The following is a 23,133-nucleotide window of genomic DNA, read 5'->3' on the forward strand; positions in this document are numbered from 1 at the left end:
ACTAACTTCTGCCAATTTGAGATCTCAGGAAGAGCAAGAAGTCCAATTTCAATTTTCACTTTTTAAAACAACAACAAAAAAATCATTATAAAGGAACACTCTGCCTTGAGAAGTCTAGGCTAACTTGAGACATTCTTTTCCAAGACTAATTTGGCCTTCAGGAATAGAAAATGTGAGCACTCAATTCAGGAGCAGAGTGAATTTTCCAAGATTAAAAAAAAAAAATACATTGTAAGTTGTGAATTCTGCCAACCAGCTTCTTTAAAGTTGGCTAAACATAAATTGCCTTGAATTGGGAGCGAGTTATCATTATTAAGAGCACCAATAATGGTATTGTGTCTGTCCATAGAGAGCAAAACCATAGCTCCTACATTAAAAATCTCAAAGCACACTTGTGTTTTGTCTTTTCCCTTCAACTGCATACTTTAGTCCAGCAGCCCTTTTAAATCAAACTGTGAATGCAAGTGACCAAAATTTTACTATATAAGGTTACAAACTTAATTCAACAGTCTCAGGTTAAGGATAGTACTTTCTTAAAAGTAGACAGTGACTAAGGATGACAGAAGAATTTATGACTTTGAGTTGTGGAGCTGGAGAAGAGTATTGAACATACCACAGACTGCCAAGAAAACAAATAGGTCTGTCTTGGAGAGGGTGAAACCAAGTTTCTCCTTGGAGACTAGCTAGGATTTTGAGGCTCATCTCCCAGACTTTGGGCATGTGGCCAGGAGGGATCAATCCTCATGGCTGGAAGGGAGGAGGGACAGTGCAGGAGAGAAAGACCCTGAATGAGATTAATTGATACAGTAAAGTAAGGCAATGGGGGTAGGTGAGTCAAAGTAAGACTGTCGCAGGACAGGGCAGGCTTGAGAGCTGTTGTACACAGGTGACTTGACACCATGTAACACTTCCTTAAAATGTAAAGTGGAAGAGAGTAATGATAAAGATCATAGTCAACTTGACAGCACATTAACATTCTCAAATATAAACGATGAATCCATCCTTTATAAAGGATCTGAGATGGTAACAGAAACTGAAATTATGTGAACTCTCTCAACATTTCTTTAAAGGTGAAGTTAGCAGGATGAAGCCTTAATCTCAAGCACAGGAAAAGGTTAAATAAAAACATGACTGCGAATAATGGTGAGGGACTCAGTGTTGGAAAAGCCCAACAATTAAACTTTGATGAAATTCTTTCCTAAAAGTTGAAGTAGAAAAAAAAGTCTTCCAAGAGTGAGAATTTGACAGAAAGTTTATCAAGTAGAGAAATTATATTAATGAAGAAGAAAAAAGGGGATTTGTAGCCTGGAGAAAAGTCAACAAGATTAATTCTTATGCATTCTAACCTCAATCTAAATACAATAAAAACAGTGACAGCCTGACCAAACTGCCTTGTTTTTTCAGGTTGTACAAGATTTTCCTCTTTGGACAGTCTAATTTCATCACTTTTCTATCTCTAACAGTAGAAAATATTTAAAGGTTCCTTCTCTGATTTCCAGAATATAGAAGTTCTTGCCTTTGCAGGGTTTACTGCAATATAAAAAGCTCAATCAATATTTCTATGCCCACTAACCACTTTCATTTCTAGAACCTTTTTTGCATCAAAACATAAACTCCAATATCTCTCTTCAATGTGATACCATCCTTCCAAAATGACTCACATGGATTTTAACTGCTCACTTTCTAACTTCTGAAAAAGGAATTTTAAATATAAAACTGATGAGTTACTAGCGTATCTCTTACTAATCAATATAAAATAAGCCAAAAAAAATGCTTGAGAATTAACATTTTAGGCTTAAGAAACTTAGTATACTTAAAAACAACTGTTTCATACATCTAATTCCTCAATACTGGGGCAAAGCAGCATTTTTAAATACCACCACAGTGGTAAGCCTGAACAGAGCTGCTAAAATACCAAAATATGGATGTGTTAAGTGTTAAGGAACAGGTGAATCAGTGAAGCAATATAAGAGAAGACAAGTAAAAGACCAGTCTCTCTGAATGGGAGGTGGGAATACAGATACAGAAATATAGCCTAACTGTAAAGTCAGCTCCAGCTATTGTCAACAGCGACATGACTTAAAGCAAATTTTAACACCTGGCTAATGAGAAATCTTATGAATAATGAAGCCTAAAAACTGTATTTTCTACTAAAATATTACTACTTTCAGTCACTTTAAACTTCAATGTGTTAACAAATTCATTCTTCATAATATTTAACATCAAATCAGAGTTTAACAGACTAGATCTTATTCATTGGTACCATAATCTTATGTGGTTTAAATAAGATTGACAGACAAGATGGAATTCAATGAATGATTCTAAGTTTTTAGATTTTAAACTGAACAAGCTGTTTGTGTCTGTATCTCCCAGTTACAGAAAAACTTTGTCCGCACAAGTCCCTATATAATCTAACCCAAATGGTCTAGTATTTCTCTTCTCACAACCCAAATCTGGGGAATAATAACAATGTTACTATGAGATATCCATGTTACCTTCTAGCTATTTTATCTCCGATGAAAATCCAACAACCTTAAGAACAAGAATATGCTAAGGGAAGAAGCTAAGTGGGAATGTTGAAGGAAGGCCTAGCTTTTAATAGGTCACAGGGCTCAAGAACGAAAATATTCCATACACTACTAAGTAACATTAGAGGGAGGAGGAATTTATGTTCCTAACCTAACAGGGGGCTGAGAATATACATTTCAAGACCAATTGCTTGTCCAATTTTTTTGACAAGACCCCTCACCCTACCTTAGCCTTCTGTCATGTCTAGGATGATCTCTGAAAGATGCAATTCTTAAAATGCAGTTTCATTGAAAACTGGGTAGTCTTGCAGGACTACGCTTTAGAGTTATGGCTCTGCTAAGTTATTGTGTTCCTGGCCTGCCTCTTTAAGATAGGAATATGTGGAAGCAGGTGAAAAGGAAGGTCTGGGCAATGTTTCTCCAACCTAACGAACAAGGGTGATACAACTTCCTGAGGAGAGGAGAATGGCTGGGGAAGAGAGTCCATCCATTCAGGACAGGAATATGATACAAGACAAATAAAAAGTTCCAGCCAATATCCGGTCTGTGTATCAAAGTAACAGGCTCTTGTCATCACAGAATGAGACTAGGTTACCTATTGGGGGGACAGACTTCCAAACTAGGACTTACTAATAGTTGATCTCCAAACCCAAATTCATTGCCACAGAGTTGATTCCAACTCACAGTGACTGTTGTAGGACAGAGTAGAACTGCCCACAGGGTTTTCAAGACTGTAAATCTTTATGGAAGTAAACTGCCACATTCTTTCACTCAAGGAGTACATTGGTGGGTTTGAACTGCCAACCTTTTGGTTAACAGTCAAATGCGTTATCAGAGCACTGCAAGAGCTTCTCTTTAACAGTTGTTAAGACAGTATTTTTCTCCACCTTAGGAGAGCAATGTATTCATCTCATTTTTATTTTTTTTAGTTAAATAATCATTTCAGTCCTTACCAGTTAATTCTGCATCTTAGCTTGAGAGCTAATATAAAAACATACTTGCTTATGTAGAGAGCAATGTCATCATTTAGATTAAGTACAAACATTCTACTAGCTTAAAATAGACCAAGTATCATTCCAGAACAATCATCCTAATGGAATATAGACTGAAGACTGGTACCCTAAAAGGAAGTTGCAATCAGCAATCCACATCCTCATTCAAGCATATTCTCTATTACTGGAAAATAGTAAAGAAGACAAGCTTTAGGGACTTCAGTCTAAAAAATTGATGTTTACAATGGCAAGAATAAGCAATCTTAATGGATATGTTATAATAGTCATTCCTTATTTACAGACATCAGTAATCCAAACTTGACCTATTGCTATATACAGACAGACACAAGATGATGCATTTACGTATCTTACAAGAGGAAGAAGGTAGATGAACCCTAAAACTACAAACTATAAAGAGTCAGTATTAAATAAAGGGGGAGAAAAATCCAAAACCAACCTTTATTTATTTTGTAAGCAGAAAGGGTAGAAAGCTGCTGAGCCAATTTGCTACTTCCCAAAGTTATACAGTAATGTGTAGAGAGTAAAATACAATTCCTAAAACTTAATTCCGATTTAAAAAAAAATTAAATTATGTCTCCAAATATCAAAATGCTGTCTCAAAGGAAGAATTATTTAATGGATAGATCCTGAGTCCAGATTTAGAGATGTGGTTTCTGTTCTTATTGAAGACTGGTAACCTTGGACAGCTCAGCCTCAATCTCTACACAAGAAAAAGATAGTCCCAATCTATGTGGCCCCAAGTTTTTAAAAAGTCAGCAATGAAACAGGGGGAAAAGTTCTACAAGGCACTAAGCTCTCAAACACATGCTCCTCATACAGGAACTGTCCTCATCTATAGACTCAGTCCAGCAGAAAGTCTCCTGGAGATGGGAAGACATTTGGGACCAAATTGGACTCACCAAGTTTAAAATGAAAGTAGTTTAAAGACTAAAAAATTTGAAAGTCATTAGGACTGAGTTTTGTTAAAAAAATCTACAAAAGTAGATATAAAAGTAACCATTTTCCTAAAGAATATAAGCTTAATAAAAGCATGCAATTTAAAAATTATCAGATTAAAGAAAAGAAAGTAGATACACAATTTGCTTCTTCATCTTACAGAGGGAATAATGAATAGTGTTAAGCACATACAAACACATAGCTATATAATCTGTAGAACTTTTCTCTGGCTTCTATCATACCTCAGACTCACTAAAGGGAAATCTTTTGTCTATGAAAATTAGATGGCAATCAATTTGAAGTACCAACTGAGTACCATGCCATGTTAAGATACAAGGTCTTAGAATTACATACACTAGTCCTTTAACATCCTCCACATTACTATGCCTAGAAATAGGTATCTTGCCCAGGGCCCCTTGTGCTCAAGCTATCCACACTGTAGAAAGCCTATGCTGACACTCTAGCAAGTATGTCCTCTGAGCAGTTACTGATGGTCAGTTTACAGCATAACATCCATGGGCTCAAAAACTAATTTCTAAACAAAAAATGCAGAGGCCATGTGCAAATGGCAAGTCTTTTGAGAGGGTAAAAAGATACATTCAGGGGGAAAAAATACATAAAGGATTTAAACATGATTTCATAATTATGTCAACCTCAACATACCATGATCTAAACTTATTACCCCAACACAAAGGCATTGTCAAATTTTTGGACAGATCTTCCATTTGGGAAAGTATCTGGCTAATTAAGAACATTATCAAATGGGGGGGGGAGCTAGACAATTAGTGGAGTATGAGTAAATCATCTGTATAGAATAAGCTAAAGACTATATGAACAACCTTCATTTTGGTCCTAAATAGCATAAGTTGAATCACCAGACTATATGAACAAATTTCATTTTGGTCCTAAGATTAACTTTAATTTTGGTCATAAGATTCAATGATGCTTTTTCTTAATGGTCATTTGAGTATTGTTCATATTTGAGCCAAAAAAGGAAAAACAGAAAGGGATAGGAAGGTGGTGGTAGTGAAAGTAATGAGAAAATTTCCCCCATCTTATAGCCTGGTGCTAGGGGAATAATTATAGTAAAATAGTCTACCTTTCTTTTTGGCAATCAAAATCCACAGGCTCATGCTAACAAAATGAACCTGGCAAACAAACTAATTAGTCCTGTAACTAATATCAAACAAGCACATTAGATTTTTCTATATATAATTGATTGTATAATACCTAGGAAATTAGTTTAACATGGTAGTCAGGATTACAGAGACAGACAAAAACTTTGAAATGAGCGAGTCTTCTACTACAGGATTAGGTGGTCTACCAAGACTTTGCAACACAGACTACCTTTTTGTGATCTCTTAACATCTACTTTATTCTAAATGCTCTATATTGAATAGGTGGTCGCCCTTTACTTTGGTATAAAATTTTAAACCACATTTGTACAATTCAGTCTGCTAAATAAGTTTTGCTTCATTTAAGTTGAAGATTTACTTTCATCCTTCTCTGGGAGAATAAAAGTCCTGCGAATAGATGATTTTCTAAGTAAAATTTGGCTAAAAGTTACAGCGTAAACAATGCCTGAGAGATGCGGTTACATTTTTTCCCCAAAAACCAGTATTTTCTTAAGTTAGTCTCTCACCATATCCTTAAAAGTTCATATGCATTGCTGCAGTCAATTCTAGCTCACAGTAACCCTATAGGACAGAGTAGAACTGCCCAGCATTTCCAAAGCTGTAAATCTTTACAGAAGCAGAATGGCACATCTTTCTCCTACAGAGCAGCTGGTGGATTCAAACTGAAGACGTTTCAGGTTAGCAGTCCAGTGCTTACCTAGTGCATCACCAGGGCCCCTTTAAAAGTTCATAAGGAGAAATAAACAAACATGAAAATCCCAAGAGAACACACAGCAAAAAGTCCAATATTTAGTATTAGTTTAACTTTTGGAGTCTCTTCCAACATTTGTAAACAGACAGCCTCCTCTTCCATCAAGTCTCTGAGACTCCTCTTGCTGAGGTTCTTACTTTTAAAGCCACAGAACCAGTCTATGAACTTCCAGTACTGGCTTACATCCTCTGTTTCTTTCTTTCTCTCTTTGTCACCCATGAGGGCGGCTTGTCCATTTGAATAAGCATCTACTGGAGTTTCTGCCTCAGAGTGACCCAAAGAAGCCACTGGGTTGCCCTCCTCTCTGCAGGTCACCAGCAAATTAACATCTTCAGGCTGAAGACCCTTAATACTGTCTTCTGACTTCCCATTGGGAATTATGTGGTTGATGGTCTCACTATTCTCACTACATCGCAAAATGCTCTTCTCTTGCATTTTGTACGGTTCATCTTTCGGTGAACAGCTCTCCTTTACCACCAGGCTCTTCTTAGACCAAAAGGTGGTGGTACGAATCTGATCCTTTGTGGGAGGTGGTGTGAGAAGGCTAACAATCACAGTAATGAGTCCTGTGACCCAAAACAAAGCTGTGGCCACATACATGTAATGGATATCTTTGATGAAGCCTGGTCTATTATCAGGTTGATCACACTCTGGTGCACGGTAGGCAAAGGCTAGTGTTAAACGAACTGCTCCAAGAACAAAGCCAGCCATTCCACCATAGAAAGCCCCTTGTTCATTGCAGCGCTTCCAGAAAATTGCCAGAAGGAACAATGCTGCAACTGGGGGTGTCAGATAATCTGCCACCTCTTGAATGTAAAGGTACATCTGGCCTCCTTGCATCTCCACGATGATAGGTACCCATGCAATGCTGATGACCACCATAAAAGCCACAAATATCCTCCCCACAATCATTAGTTCCCGGGAGCTTGCACTCTTGCGGATGAGTTTATATACATCAAGGGTAAATATGGTGCTGGCACTGTTAAAAATAGAGTCTAAGTCACTCATCAGAGCTGCAATCATTACTGCCATCATTAGGCCCCGGAGTCCCACAGGAACCAACTTCATCACCAGACGTGGGTAGGCAATATTGGAGCAGCCAGCTCTGCTTCCACATACTTGCATGCAGTGCTCTGGGTTGATGCATGCTATATCATCAACAAACAGTATCCTGGAAATCATTCCTGGGACCACTATGATAAACATTGGTAAGAGCTTCAAGAAGCCAGCCATAAGAGTAGAGCCTTTAGCATGAGCAATATTTTTGGCTGCTAAAACCCTCTGCACGATGACTTGGTCAGCACACCAGTACCATACTGATGCTGGAGTCTGCCCAAGAATGAATCCAGGCCAGGGAACATCTTCATCTGTTGGATTCCGCAACATTTTCAGGGCATCTTTCTTAGGGTCAACATTACAAGAATTTGTGTTGGAAAGGTTGTATGTCAATAAAATGGAAGTAACATTTGGTGAAGCCAACATGTACCTTCTCTTAACTTCCTCAAACCCACCAATTTCCATCATGCTAATAACCATGAGAGTTAATGCCCCAATGATCATGAGCAGAGCTTGTAGAGTATCTGTGTAGATCACAGCAACAAGGCCTCCGGTGACAGTCAGCAAGGCAGTCATACTAATGAGCAGGATGACAGATACATAAAGGTTCCAACCCAAAGATTCTTGGATAAAGAGTGCACCCGAATATAAATCCACTGAGAGTTTGGTGAAGATATAGAGGAGCAGAGACAAAGCTGCAAAATACACCTGAATCCTATGGCCACCAAATCGCTTGGACAAGTATTCAGGCATGGTGTATACCCCCGATCGGATGTATATAGGGATGAAAACCCATCCCAGAAGTTGCAAAAGCAGTAAGGCATTGAATTCCCATGCGCCCACTGCAAATCCACTTGCAGCTCCGGATCCTGCTAGCCCAATGAAGTGTTCACTCCCGATATTGCTCACAAATAGAGAGGCACCAATTGCTACCCAGGTCATAGAGCGCCCTGCCAGGAAGTATCCACTTACGGTGCTTCTATTAGATTTCCACATGGCAAAAAACCCAATGCACATGACCAGGATAAAATAAAGCGCCACTATGGCAATGTCTGCTGTCTCCAGTACAGCCCTCATTTTGGTAACTTTGTGAATAAATGCTTCCAATGACAGAAGTGTCCAACTTTTTATTATTATTAGTAGTAGTACCCCACGCCAAGTCTGTAAACCATACGTGAACTGGACTACACAGAGCAACACAGCAGGTCAAAGTCTTTGTCCTTTGGTTTGCTGTCTTGATGGTGGTGGTTGTGATAAACTGAAGGAGACAGTTTAAATTTTCCTCCGCTTCTTAATTGGAATTGAGAACTTAGCTCGTACTCTTAATCCACTCTCCACAAGACCATCAGCATTTACTCAGGTGCTGGAGGAGAAATTCTGAGTTGCAGCTAAGTCTAGTGAAGCCTACTGTACCAACCCTGCAAGGCAGCAAAGACAAAAGACAAAGATTGTATTAGAGGAGGGTCTCACCAAGTGATGAGGAAACTTTCAGTCTAGCAAACACACGGCGCAACAATACATTCTTTATAAAAAAGAAAACAGAATGTTTTAAAATGCACTTCAGTTCCACACAAAAAGAATAATCTACACTATTATAGCTGTTACTTAAGTTACACTATTACTAAAGTCAATAAAAATTTTTATCATTTTGAACTAGGGATAAAAATTCACCACCTTCATAACTAAATGGACATAACTTTTCTAGGAAATAAGAACTGCCTATACAATGACATAGTTCTTTGTTTTACACTGTGGCAGTCTCACAATGGAACAGGGAGCATTTTAAAACACCTAGAATACTTAGGGAAGGAGGAAATCTATTCATCTTAAGTACAAACAACCTTCAAGTACAACAAATCCCAAGAATAATGTAATTTATGATCTAGTTAGGGTGCTAGATAAAATAGGCAGATATGTTCACTAAGGGCTATCACTGACATCTAGTTATTAAACCAAGCATGGCTCAGCCTGTGCCAATCAAATACTGTTAACTTTTTAAAACTCTTACTGCAATGAACACCTGTACTATAATAGATAATTTATAATTTGTGACTTAACTTCTACCTTAAAGGGAAATACTGTAGAAACTGATAAAATTGGGAGCATACAATTTACAGAAAGTTGGTATTTTGTGTTGGTTTTTTTTTCCCTTTCTTCTGGTTAGAAGGATGATGTCAAAAGGAGATAGAAAATTTTTAAAATGTCATTTTTTCCTTCATTTTCATCAGTCAACGTACCCAAGAGAAACTTAGAGGATATAGACATTGACTCAAGGTTCAATTTTATTGAGCATTTTTAAACTCAATTTGTTGGTGCTTAAGGATAGAGAGGGGGAAAGATTTTTTGGAAGGCTGAAAGATAATGTGATTATTTTACATCTTCCAAACCTAAACAAAAAAAGATATATGCCCAACATTAATGACAAATTATAATCAGTAATCCAGTTAGCAGTCACTTTGCAGTCATGGGTTAACATCATCACTGTAAAGCAGGCATTAAAATTATTTTTATAAGTATGATCATTTTCTCCTGGAAAAGAGACAAATTCTGAATGTTTAAAATAATTTATAATTATAGTTGATATATAAGAGGTCCATATAAAAGCAATGCTACTCAGCCCAGTTTCATCCACGAGTCTATAAGGCAGCAACCTCAGAGTAAAATGTGATCCTATGTTTAATAAAAGACTCTTTTTCATGAATATAAAATTTCTCTTTAAAAATTAGCAGTAAAAACCTAACTCCTATACATTATACAAAAGTCATTATCTGACAAAACTGCTCAAAATATTAAAAACATTGATACCCTCTACTAGAGCTAGGAAAAGAACAAAATAATTCTACAATATAAATACTCTAGTGAATTAGGTTACTAGGTCTAATTTATAAAACTTCCTAGCTTTAAGAATAAAGCACTACAGTAAATGTTAAGAACACAAGTGGTGGGAGGTGTGCAGGGTGATTGTGTACCAGGGAAGGAGTGTTTTACTTTTGAAAGAGAGGAGCGAACTGGTGGGGAGGCTGGGCGGGGAGAGAAGAGAAGTGCAGCAATGAATGAATGGAAATCTAAAATCTCTGTAAATGCTCATTAAAATTAAGTATCAGTAACAATTGGTGTAATTAAAATTGGCAGACATCACAAAATACACTAGCTAAGATTTGTAATTTCCAAATTCTAAAATATTGGTCACTTTCTATAACCACTTTCCCCACTCCAAAAACCTAAGTTTAAAAAATAAATACCTTGACATTACTATAAAGAGACAACCTAAATTTTAAATAAAATCTCTTCACTGGACTAGCAGACAATATATAAAGCATACCTTTAATGTTTCAGTAGCAGGGCAAGTTTTAATAACAAAAAGTTGCTGCCAGTCTTAAAATTCTATCTTCAACCAAGCTCTCCTGGCCACAGCAATCAAGTCATACTGTGGCCACTACTTTAAAGTTATTCAGTAAGTGTAGCTCTCTGGTCTGAAGGGGTGGGCCCTTTAGGCACTGGTTTTCTCAGTGACAATAACTATGTGTTTCTCTAAGAAGAAAACTGTCAGGTTGGGTTGTGGGATTTTTTTCCCCCTTAAGAGTGAAGAGTTGTAGTGGTCAGCATAGCAGCTTACTTGTTCAGAGAACAAACTGCTCAGAAACAAATAAGCATTTCATTCCCCTATCAGTAAGAAGCACAACCATCAGGCTTTTTTTTTTAAAAAAAAAGCCTCACTGCTGTCGAGTTGGAAATGATTCATAGTTGACCCTCCACTAGGTTTGAGACTATTAAATTGCATGGGAAGAGACTGCCCATCTATCTACTTAGAGCCACCCATAGAGCATTCAAACCCATTAGAGAAGCACATCCCTGGTTTAGCAGCTCAACTCGCTAATGTGCAATGTATGCCATCAGAATTAATTCAGACTTTTGTAGTAACAAAAATTTCAAACAGGATTTATACAAAGTGCATCTAAGCCATTTCCTGCTCCTACTGAATGTTTAGTGGTTCAATTTTTACACAAAGTCTAAACTTTTTCTGTCCTAGAAAAGGAGGTAAACTAGGGAGAAAAGGCATGTTCTGATCAGAATAGGTGAGGAAGGGAGACAAACTTTAGCACGAGACTGAATCCTCAACTCCTTCTGCCTATGTCTCCTCAGACCCTTCAAAAATGCCATCGTTGACAAACCCTTCTTACTGGATACCAGTCTTGCAGACAGGTTTTAATACTTCAAATATAAACAAAAAAGCATCCAGAGATCAGCACCTGGTGAAAACTAGAAAAGGAAAAAATGAAACCAAATAATATGTCATTTAAGGTAAAGACTTATTAAATACTTTAATTCCATGCACACAGCTTAATTTCCTGCTCTAGTCATAAAGTGAGATTGTCATAGCCTTAAACGTCATCCTTTAGGTACTGCACATACTCCTAGAAAGTAAGTTTCCTTTCTTTTAAATTGGTAAACATATCTACAACAAAAATACAATGTACATTTTCCTGGTTGCTGTGAAATTTCTTTCTTCAGCTAAAATGAAACTTTTCAGTTTGCTTATTTTTGTATTTAGAGCACTAAAGTGGTTCACAAATCAAGTTATGTATGAGAATATGGAATAAGTAATAAAATGATCATTGTCATGGAAAGTATATGGGTTAGTTCTTTGGTAGCACATTTTTTAAATAATTATATCCACAGTGAAAGCATGATTCCTAGAAAGTATAAAGGGAAAAAAAAAAAAGGTTCTCAAATAGGATGGACAACTTAACAGAATCTCAACCACAAGTGTTTTCAAACAGCAGACTCTCCCCCAAAAAAGATGACTTTGTTCTTAGAAAGCAATGGTTTGACAGTTTTACACAGAATTAAAATATAATTTTGGCACAGTTTCTGTGATTAACACGTTGCTGCAAATGACGGCAAAACATGTATCTAAACACAGTAGTCAATTTAAACGTGTGCGGCAATGTGTTAGGAGTCCTGGTGGCATAGTGGATTAAGTGTTGATATGTTCCAATAAGCTGCATAAAGGGAAAAAGATAAAGCAGGGCCTCAGACTTAGAGCCTCAGACCCCTATGCGGTAGTTCTGTGAGTCAGAATCAACGTAACAGCAAGTGGGTTCCATATATAGATGGACTGAATTAAGAAGAAAAGATATAAATCTAAACCAAACCCACTATCCTACAGTAGAATCTGACATATGGAAAGCTACCACTAGGTTTTTTAAGACTACAAACCTTTATACTTAAATCTTTTATTAAGAGAGTTTTCCTCTTTCTCCCTTGGATTCAAACAGCTGAATATTTAGTTAGCAGTACAACATGTTTACTGCGCCACACCACCAGAACTCCTAATCAAAATAAAGAAGTAGACAAAAGTATATGTTGTATTCGGCCAACTGGAAAGAGGAAAAAAGACCAAATTAAAATCAATTCTTAAACTACTGAAATGACTCTGGGATAATTTGGACAAACCAAAGGTCAGGGTCACTCTCCAAAGATAGCCATGAACAAGAAAAACAATCCCTAAACGTAGTCAGAGCTCCAAATTCCATGAAGCACCTGGGCTAACAAATCAAAGATGACTGTAGAGACCCCAAAACTAACCAAAAACAGTGTTCTATTTTATTTTGTAGTTAGATTTAAAACAGCACACTCCAGAAACTGTCTGAACAAGCTCAGTCCAGCTATCAATGGCAGCCCTGATCAGTCTTGTTCTTATTTTAATACAACAAAAAAAGATGAGTTGGAGACAAGAGTACTAGATACACAGAAATTTCTGAAAACCTAACTGTCCAAATTATAACCTTTCTTTATCTACCAAACTTTTACTTGTTCCAAAAAAAGTCATGGGCATGCCTAAGACTTAGTTTTCTCCTCATCCTACCCCCCAAGATAACAATATATGGAGACTTTTGCTACCATTAGGTATCACATACTGTTAAATATACACCAAAAAATGAGTAACTAAACTTATAAAAAATTCTATGTGCCGACTTAAGACTTGTCATCTTGATTCAAGATCTAATAAAGCAGATACAAGTAAAGGAATATGCATCATGATATTCATAGTTCATACAGACTTGTGCTTACTTTAAAAAATAAAGATCATAAATGTAATAGCAATTAATATACAAATGACACTAAAAATCACATTTTCCTAATAAAAATTATGTATAAGGGGAGCTAAAGACAGCACAATATATAACTGTGTAATTGATATTGAGTATGTCCTTAAATCTCTTGAACAAAAACACTTTTATCATCTAAAACCTCAGCTATTCACATTTTTAAAAGTATGTAACTGCAATTAAATCTTCTAACCCTGTTCCATCCTGAACAGCTCTACTCCAATATGACAGACTATTTTTCAACTGAAATCTTGTTAACCTAGAAAAGTTTACAAGCCACAAGATTTATCCACTACTCTTCCCTTTCCTGTGAGAAATACTTCTTTTAATGTTTTTATCAATCTAAACATCTGGATCACAATACATCTTTTTATAAAGAAATAAGTCCCAGAATTTAAGATCCCTCCATATAAATAATTATGAACCTACCACTTGCTTTAACCTATGAATGGATATTACTAGAGTATATATATGGCACAAACTCCAATAATCTTTTTGAGGGAAATTAAAATATGAAAGAAAAAATGAACTATCAAAGGTATGAAAACTGTTATCATGCCATTCCAATGATTTAAACATTTGTGTATTTCCAAGTGGGAAGAACTCAAGAATTCAGCACTATTCACTTACAAAGATTGATTATTAAATGTAATTCAAGTATAAATGGAGATGAAAAAGAATTCTACCACTAGGAACCTAGAACAGGATTCCACTCACAGGATCATCCAGTCCCAAGGTGTCTGGTTCCTTCCTTAGCCCCAATGGCTACTTATACTTCCCAGATTTCCTATTACTGTTTGGAAAGTTTTCCTAACTTGTCCAAACAGAGTGAGTCCCTAATCTGATATCATGCTCCTTTCTAACACCCTCCAGATAACTTTTCTAGAGCTCTGTATGCATTATTTGAATTCTCACAACTAACATTATCCATTATCCTATTTTATAGCTTGCAAAGCTAAAGCAGTATTTTAAAATGCTCCAGTATACTTAACAAGAATTTGGACTCCCACATGTCTTAAAAGCTTGTTTCTAATCACCATGTTATAAAAAAACAAACCCATGTCTTTGCTAATCTTAATAGTAGGATTTTTTTTTAAGAAACAAAGGTTAATTAAAAATCATTTAGTCTACATTCTCCATTTTTAAAACTGTGCCTGATGAGGGAATGCTCCTAGTGAATACCTAACAAATGTTCAAGTAGTAAAATCAAGCCAAGGCATTTATGTATGATTAACAGTGCTATTATAAAATAATTTCTATCATCCTCCTTAAACCTATTGGAGTCCCTGTTTCCAGAAGGAAATGCAAACTCTACTTTCACAAGGAAAAGAAGCCATCCTTTGCTGCTTGTTCACTTACTCTCTTCAAACCACATACAATCCATTAGCAAAGCCTTTTGGCTCTCTAGTAAAAAGATATTCAGCTCCGCCCCGCCTCCGGACATTCTATCATGATCCTTTTCTTAGCAGCTGGAAGTGTTAGCCAAGCATCATGCAGTCTTTCTGAGCTGAGAATTGCAGACACTGACATTCATGTGATATACCCTGTAAGGTCCTCATCAATAACACCAGGAATAACACTTTATTCCAGAAATTCTGGAACAATCAACCATAAATGATCAGAATGGCAGCATTTGCCCATGGATTTTAACTAGTGTAAAATGTATACAAATGGTTGAAAAGTAACTTCTTTATAAACTTTCACATTAAATTTTTAAAAGATTACCCTGGTGGCCTACTGGTTAATAATCTGCGCTGCAATCCTGAACCTGAAGGCACCCAGTACGAATCCACCAGCTGCTCCACAGAATGGACAACCTCCTCCTATGCAATCACTGCCTCTAAAAACCCGCTGGAGGGTCAGCTATGAGTTCTGACTTGATGGCACACAACAAGTACCTGATCAAAAATACTAAACTTTCTGAATAGGCTATACAAATATTGATAGCTTTGGTTCTGTTTACTGTGTTAAGCCTATCAGATGGCAGATTACAAAGGCTGAGGAAGAGAACAAACTTCTCCCTCACTTAAGTAATCAGAAACCCCAGAAAGTTCTAATATGTATGGAATGACAATAACAATAGGCAAAAATAACCCTTGTTCAGATAAAAATCTTAATGGGCCATTACACAGTGAAAACCTTTATAAAAACTCATCATCCATGCAACCTTTCCCCCAATTCTGTCACTTCCTTTCTTTGTACTAACTTCCTGTCATTGTAGTCACTCATTAATTCATTACCCTTGCTATTGCCAACATCCATCTTCTGTTGCACAGTGATACCTCAAGATCCTCCTTATGTGTTGTACCTCTTATACTATGGCTATTTTTCTGTATTTAAAAAGCCAGAGCATTCTGGCCAAGTAGCATTTTTCCTTCAGATCATTCTCTTCAAATCCTACTGTCCTGAAATCAACTCCACTTCACCACTATACTTGTAAGAAGAGTTAATTATACCCACAAAACTAGAGTTAATTTAACAATTAGCATCTGTCCAATTATTATGAGCCAAGTACTATTTTTCACACTACATGTACTAACTCACCTGATAAAAAAACCCCAGCCCAAAGGCACAATAATTAATCCTCACTTTACAGATGAATGATGGTATTTTAGAGTATTACTAAAGAACTCTAGACACATCCTAAGATTAATAGAAAAGATATAACTATTTTTTTTAAAAAAAAAAAAAAGCAAAGCTAGAAACAAATACAAATCAGACATAATCTAGCTAAGGCAGACAAATAATTAGAAAACTACCCCTACAAGCATACATTATTCAATGTACACTGAAATCCGAAAAGGCAATGGAGGGCTTTAGAAGGATACTGATTAACACTCTAAAAGGAAAACCTATGTGTGGCCTGATGGGATACTGCTAACCATTACTTAAACACTTCTGCAAAACAAAAAGCAAAACAAAACCTGAATCTAATCAAATTTTTACCTACTAGTTGACAGAAAAGGGGGCTCTGGTGGCTTAATGGGTATAGAGTTATGCTGCCAACCCAAAAATAAGTGGTTCAAATCCACCAGTTGCACCAAAAGAGGAAAAAGAAAATAGGCAATTGTCCCTGTGCAAACTTACAGCCTCTGAAAACCCACTGGATTGTCAGCTGTGAGTTAGCTCTGACTCCACAACATTTGAAACAGCAGCAACAGTTTTTAGAAAGGGAAGTTCTGGTGGCCCAGTCCATTGGACTGCTAACCCAAAGGCTATGCGTCTCTGGAAGTTAAGAGTCCACCAGTGGCTCTGAGGTATAAAGATAGGCAGTCTCCTCTCATGAGATTCATAGCCATAAAAATTTAACAGAGAGAGCCAGCTATGAGTCAGTCAGTTCTGACACAAATGCAAGTGAGTGAGTTTATAGAAAATTCTTAGAGTAGACATATACTTAAAACATCTGAAGGTGATCAGCCAAACCTAGCCTGTGGGGAGTTCAAAGGAGGGGGGAATGATGTAATTTCTTGATCAATGGTAGAGGGGAAGGAAGGTAGGAAAAGCTACTGAAGAACAAGAGCCTAAAGAGGCCATCAAGTAAATGGACTATCCCTGTTGGAAATTCTGTATCTAATTCAAAGTAGTGCTTATCTAGTTGTTTCCAAGATTGCTAAGAAAATTGAAGACAAATACTCTAACAAAATAGCAAAACTGAAAAATTACTAGATCAATTATCGAATGGTATCATTGATATCACATGCAAGCAAAATACTGAAGATCATTCAAAAACGGCTAGAACAGTGCATAGATAAGGAACTGCCAGAAGTACAAACAGGATTTAGAAGAGGCCACGGTACCAGGGACATCATTGCTGATATCAGATGGATCCTGCCTTAAAGTAAGGAATACCAAAAGAATGTCTATTTACACTTTATTTAATATACAAAGGCATTTCACTGTGTGGATCATAACAACTTGTGGCTGACACTGAAAGGGAATACCAGAGCACTTGACTGTGCTCATGAGGAACCTATACCTGGACCAGGAGGCTGTTGTGCGAATGGAGGAGGGGAGCACTGCATGGTTTGGAATTGGGAAGGGAGTAGATCATGGTTGTATTGTCTCTCCATACCTATTCAATCTGTATGCTGAGCAAATTATTCAAGATGCTGGATGGACTCTATGAAGAGGAGTGTGGCATCAGGATTGGAAGGCAACTCATCAAATAACCTGAATTATGCAAATGATACAACCTTGCTTGCTCAAAGTGAGGAGGCCTTGAAACACTTGTTGCAGAAGATCAAGGAATGCAGCCTTCAGTATGGATTCTCTCAATGTCAGGAACAAAGATTCTTACCACTGGATCAATAGGCAACATCTGACGGATGGAGAAGAGGCTGAAATTGTCAACAGCTTCATCTTGCTTGGATCCACAATTAAAACCCTTGGTACTACTAGCAGCCAGGAAATAAGGAGATGCACTGCACTGGGAAAATCTGCAGTTCGGGACCTTTGAGCAGTGATGTCAGTTTGAAGACTAAGGTGCATCTGATACAGGCCAGTCTTTCCCATTACCTGCCATGCATCTGAGAGCTGGACAACAAATAAGGATGAAAGAAAAAGAATTGACGCCTTTGAACTGTGGTGTTGGAGAAGAGCACTGAACATCCCATGGATGGCCAAGAGAACAAATAGCTATGTCTTGGAGAAGGTGCAGCCAGAGTACTCTCTGGAGGCAAAAATGATGAGGATTTATTTGCCTCACATACTTTGGACATGTTACTAGGAAGTGATAGTCCTTGGAGAAGGACATGATGCTGGAAAGGTTGGAGAATCAGGGATGGAGAGGAAGACCCTCAACCAAGTTGACTGATAAGGTGATTGCCACAATGGGCTATTGTGTGTCAGGAAGTATGAAGATGGTGCAGGATACAGGGTTCAGATTTTTTGTTCATAGGGTCACTATGAGTCCTACTCAACTCAAGGACACCTAACAACAAGGTCACTAGCTTAATAATCATACAGTAACAACAACAGAAACGTGTGCTATAACATATTCCTGAGCATATATGCCCTACCCACAATTTTATCTTTTCAAGCAGCAACATAAATTCACCTTAAATTCGACTAAAAATCAGTATTAAGCAGATGCTTTCTATGCTTGATTCACATATAGGATCTGTGAACAGCAGATAACCTGGGAATTTACCTAGCTCACCACACTGGTAGGGCCAAGGACTGCACGTGGGCTCTTCAGATCTTCCTAGCAAGTGAAATGCTGGCACAACTTAAGACCTACTCACCAAAATGAGAATATTCCAACAGGACTGCTTCTACTAAGCTACCCAGCTGTTAAAACAGTATTTATGTTTCAAGTGGCAAAGCTACCATTTAACAGCCAGGCAAGGGTCAGGGAGAATGCTTTAAGAATTGAAGTGTAAACAAAGATACCCAGGAATTCTTCTATCTATAGCAGTAGGAGAGTGACAGCACAACTACCATCTAGAAAGCTGGCAAGAACCAGTTTATGAGGACAGATACTACCAGGCAGACAGGGTAAGTCTATACTTTACTTTTACTTACAATTTCATTTGTACTCTCATCTACATCATCTCTATTGAAGTCCTCCATTATCCATTAACTGAAGCACTGTAATCACATGCCAATCCTGAGAGTAAAAATAATTAGAAGGGGAAAGCAAAACAAGTCAATTAATTGTATCAGGTGATTTGTCTATTGTGAAAGGTACAGAACAAACCAAATCTTGAGGATTTAATTTATAATTTGTTACCATCTCTCAGAAGTGGAAATGAGGTGTGAGAAGACAAAAAAAAAAAAGGAAAGTTAAAAAAACAGCATGATTTTCTTTCTACAGAAACCAAGTAGACTGATTAAAACCTTTTTCTAGACAAGATACAGGTACATATCACACTACGTTTTTTTAATTGTTGTGTGCCATCAAGTCAGAAACAACTCAAAGCTGACCCCACAGGTTTCCGTAAATCATACGGAAGACAACTGTTCAGCCTTCTCACTATACTATGCTAACCTGTATTTGATATCTGATATCAAACTATCATAGTATATAGATTTCTAACCATTTACACTGCCACATCATACTCTAGTTACTGTCAATACTCTGAAGTCATTTTGTATAAAGAGATACCAACATTTAAAACTAATGTTGTTTATTCTTTTAAAAATTGTATATGTTATTCAGTAGTTATTAAAACCAAACCAACTGCCATCAAGTCACTTTCAACTCACAGCCAACTTTACACTGGGTTTCTAAGTTTTTACAGGATACAGCACATCTTTTTATCAAAGAACTAGTGGTGGATTTCAACTGCTGACTTTAGATTAGCAGCCCAACACTTAACAGAGTGTACCACCAAAGCTCCTTAAGTATCTAGGAATCCTATCTATAACTAATTATAAAAGTTGATTTTGTCAACATTCAAGCAACAATTTACAAAGCTAAACAATAAGATATTTAAAGGACTTCTAAATCTCATTATCTACATCAAAAAGTTAAAAGATAAGCCAATACTTACTCTAACTTAGATGTTTTTTAGTTACCTGAAGACATCTTAACTATCAGATTTTCTATAAAAATCTAGACTTCTGGTTTGAGCTGGAATATCCAGTTCCCTACTCCCGATGACAGTAATAAGCTGAAATGGAATACTAAGCACTAATAATCTACCACACTATCTCCCTACATCTCTTCAGTTTGCTACAAGAGCCCACCTGAAGGCTGAATTAAAACATACCAGCTGAGGGAGAGGGTAACCATTCATGCTCACCTGGTTTTAGAACACCATAGCTAGAGGAATTCCAAATACAAAACTAGTCTACTATTCCTTAAGCAACTTTGATAAACAGCTTTTAATATGTGAATCTATTTATACTTCATAACAAGTGACTGCAAATGACTAGGGAGGATAGAAGAATTGACGTCTTGGAGCTGTGGTGCTGGAGAATTGAATGTACCATGGACTGCCAAGAAAACAAACAGATTCATCCTAGAGAGGGTTAAACCAGGCTACTCCTTGGAGGCAAGGATTCTGAAGCTTCATCTGACATACTTTGGACATGTTGTAAGGAGACACAGGTCTTTAGAGAGGGACATCATGCTGGGTAGAGGGACAGCGCAGGAGGGGAAGACCCTCTATGAGGTGAATTGATTCAGTGACTGGGGTAATCGGGATGGGTGTGTCAGAGGCAATGCGACTGGCACAGTATAGAGCAGGGTTTAGGGCTGTTGTATATAGGGTCGCTATGAGTCGCAAACAACTCGACGGCACATAACAACAATTTATACTTCACACTGTCATCTCTCACAGGCTGAAAATGTTCTGAATTACTAGCACTGCTAATCTTGGTCACATTCTTGTTTCTTTTTCATTAATTCCACCCCACTCCCACTCACCTTTCCAAGTTGACGCCGTATATTACCCAATTCCCTATACATACAATCCTTCCAGTTCTCATTATGCAGCTTAAGAATAAAAAGATTAATAATCAGGAAAATATTCTAAGAAATTAAGCACTAAATTAGGTTTAAAAGACTAAGGGTTAAGTATATGAAAATATATTCTCTTATTATCTTATTTTGGACCTTGAATACAGGTACTCCTGGCTTACAATATAATTACTAATAAATTAATACATAATAGATACTTCCCAGCAACATATCCTATAATGTAAAATAATGTATTTGAATTCTTCATAAAAATATATGGTACCACTAAGATTTCTTCAAAATCAGTTAAAAAGAAAAATGTAACCAAAAATTAAAAATTAAATGGGGGGGGGGAGGAAAAACACTGCAATAGCAATTTTATGAGCTTGATTCTCTCTAAAGTTTTAGAGATCTGGCAACTGGCAATTAGCAATCAAATATTTAAAGAATAAACTGAACTGCTTTCCCCAAAACTGCCTAAAATCACCTTAACACTTCACAGGCTGTCTAAAAAACACAACTGGTGATTGTAATTAGTTTCAGTTAAAAATCTGATCCCTGAACAAGGCAGGTTTTCAACTGTTGGCAAGCTCCAGTGTTGCCAAGTTGTTACTTAAAATGTTGTTATGTGCCGTCGAGTCGTTTGCGACTCATAGCGACCCTATGTACAATAGCCCTAAACCCTGCTCTATCCTGTGCCAATCTCATTGCCTCTGACACACCCATCCCGATTACCCCAGTCACTGAATCAATCCACCTCATAGAGGGTCTTCCCCTCCTGCGCTGTCCCTCCACTCTGCCCAGCATGATGTCCCTCTCTAAAGACCTGTCTCTCCTTACAACATGACCAAAGTATGTCAGGCGAAGTCCCAGAATCCTTGCCTCCAAGGAGCAGCCTACTTTAACCCTCTCTAGGATGAATCTGTTTGTTTTCTTGGCAGTCCTCGGTACATTCAATACTCTTCTCCAGCACCACAGCTCAGAGGTGTCAATTCTCCTTCTATCCTCCCTAGTCACTGTCCAACTCTCTGATGCATAACAAGTGATTGCAAAAACCATGGCCTATATCAGACACACCTTAGTCTCCAGAGAAACACTGTTGCTCCTGAGTACTTTAGAGAGGTCCCTAACAGACTTTCCCATCGCAATACGTTTTTTTATTTCCTGGCTACTGGTGCCAAGAGTCTTGACCGTGGAGCCGAGCAAACGGAAGCTGTGAACAATCTCAATCTCTTCACCATCCATCCTGATGCTACAGATTGGTCCAGTGGTGAGAATTTCTGTCTTCTCGACATTGAGCCTCAGTCCATATTGAAGGCTGCAGTCCTTGACCCTCTGCAGTAAGTGCATAGGTCCTCCTCAGTTTCAGCAAGCAGGGTTGTGTCATCTGCATAACGCAGATTGTTGATGGATCATCCACCAATCCTAACACCACGCTTCTCCTCATAGAGCCCATAATCATCTCATCTCCATGAGGGCAATGCAAGACAAACTGGACACATGGAAATGACTGGAAAGACTTGAGCTCACTACAACACCCACAGGAAAATGGGGGGGGAGGGTGCTAGTGGACTGGTCTTGGCAATTCAACCCTGTGTATGCTGTCCAAGAATCCACTGTAATTTTATCTTTAGATTTTCACCATATCTTTACTTTCCCCAGCCTTTTCATCTGAAACAAATGAATTATCAGTAAAGGATGGATGAGGAGGGCACCAAGCACAGTTAACTCCTTCATGATAAATTCCAGGATGTGCACTACCTGATGAACAAATGGCATATTGCTGCTGGACAAAAATGTCAGTCTAAGCTGGTAGAGAGCAAGAGATCCCTTATATAAACTACATTTAGAAATCTGGCCTTGCTTAATAAATATACACGTTATTACTTATAGGGTTCAGGTTCACTAATACAAATATTTGAGTAAGTGCTATAGGCAAGGTTTATTCTACTACTTCAAATGTAAAGTTCACCTTGTGAATTTTCTTCAGCAATAGCATGCCAGTACGGGAAAACCTAAGCACCAGAGTTCAGTAATTTGCTCCAAAGATCACAAAAATAATTTACTGACATACTGCATTATCTAGGACCTCAAAGGTCATGTTATCTTTTATCACTTTATCTTCATTGTTGTTAGGTGCCATCAAGTTCAATTCATAGTGACCCTATGAATAATAGATCTGACCCTGTCCTATC

At 37.5% G+C, this 23,133-nt stretch overlaps 2 protein-coding genes across 2 annotated transcripts in view; both read right to left on the bottom strand.

Moving 5' to 3' along the window:
- The window catches only part of LOC102846900, a 79,759-nt gene that overhangs the window by 48,249 nt on the left and 8,377 nt on the right, over window positions 1–23,133 (bottom strand). The gene's annotated exons all lie outside the window — the stretch shown is intronic.
- SLC5A3 (solute carrier family 5 (sodium/myo-inositol cotransporter), member 3) lies at window positions 6,341–8,497 on the bottom strand. Its single transcript, XM_006886742.1, has one exon. The coding sequence runs from the start codon at window positions 8,495–8,497 to the stop codon at window positions 6,341–6,343; it is 2,157 nt and encodes a 718-aa protein (XP_006886804.1).

Source organism: Elephantulus edwardii, unplaced genomic scaffold (assembly GCF_000299155.1).
Source record: "Elephantulus edwardii isolate Elephantulus edwardi_28Jun2011 unplaced genomic scaffold, EleEdw1.0 scaffold00051, whole genome shotgun sequence".
NCBI classification, from domain to species: Eukaryota; Metazoa; Chordata; class Mammalia; order Macroscelidea; family Macroscelididae; genus Elephantulus; species Elephantulus edwardii.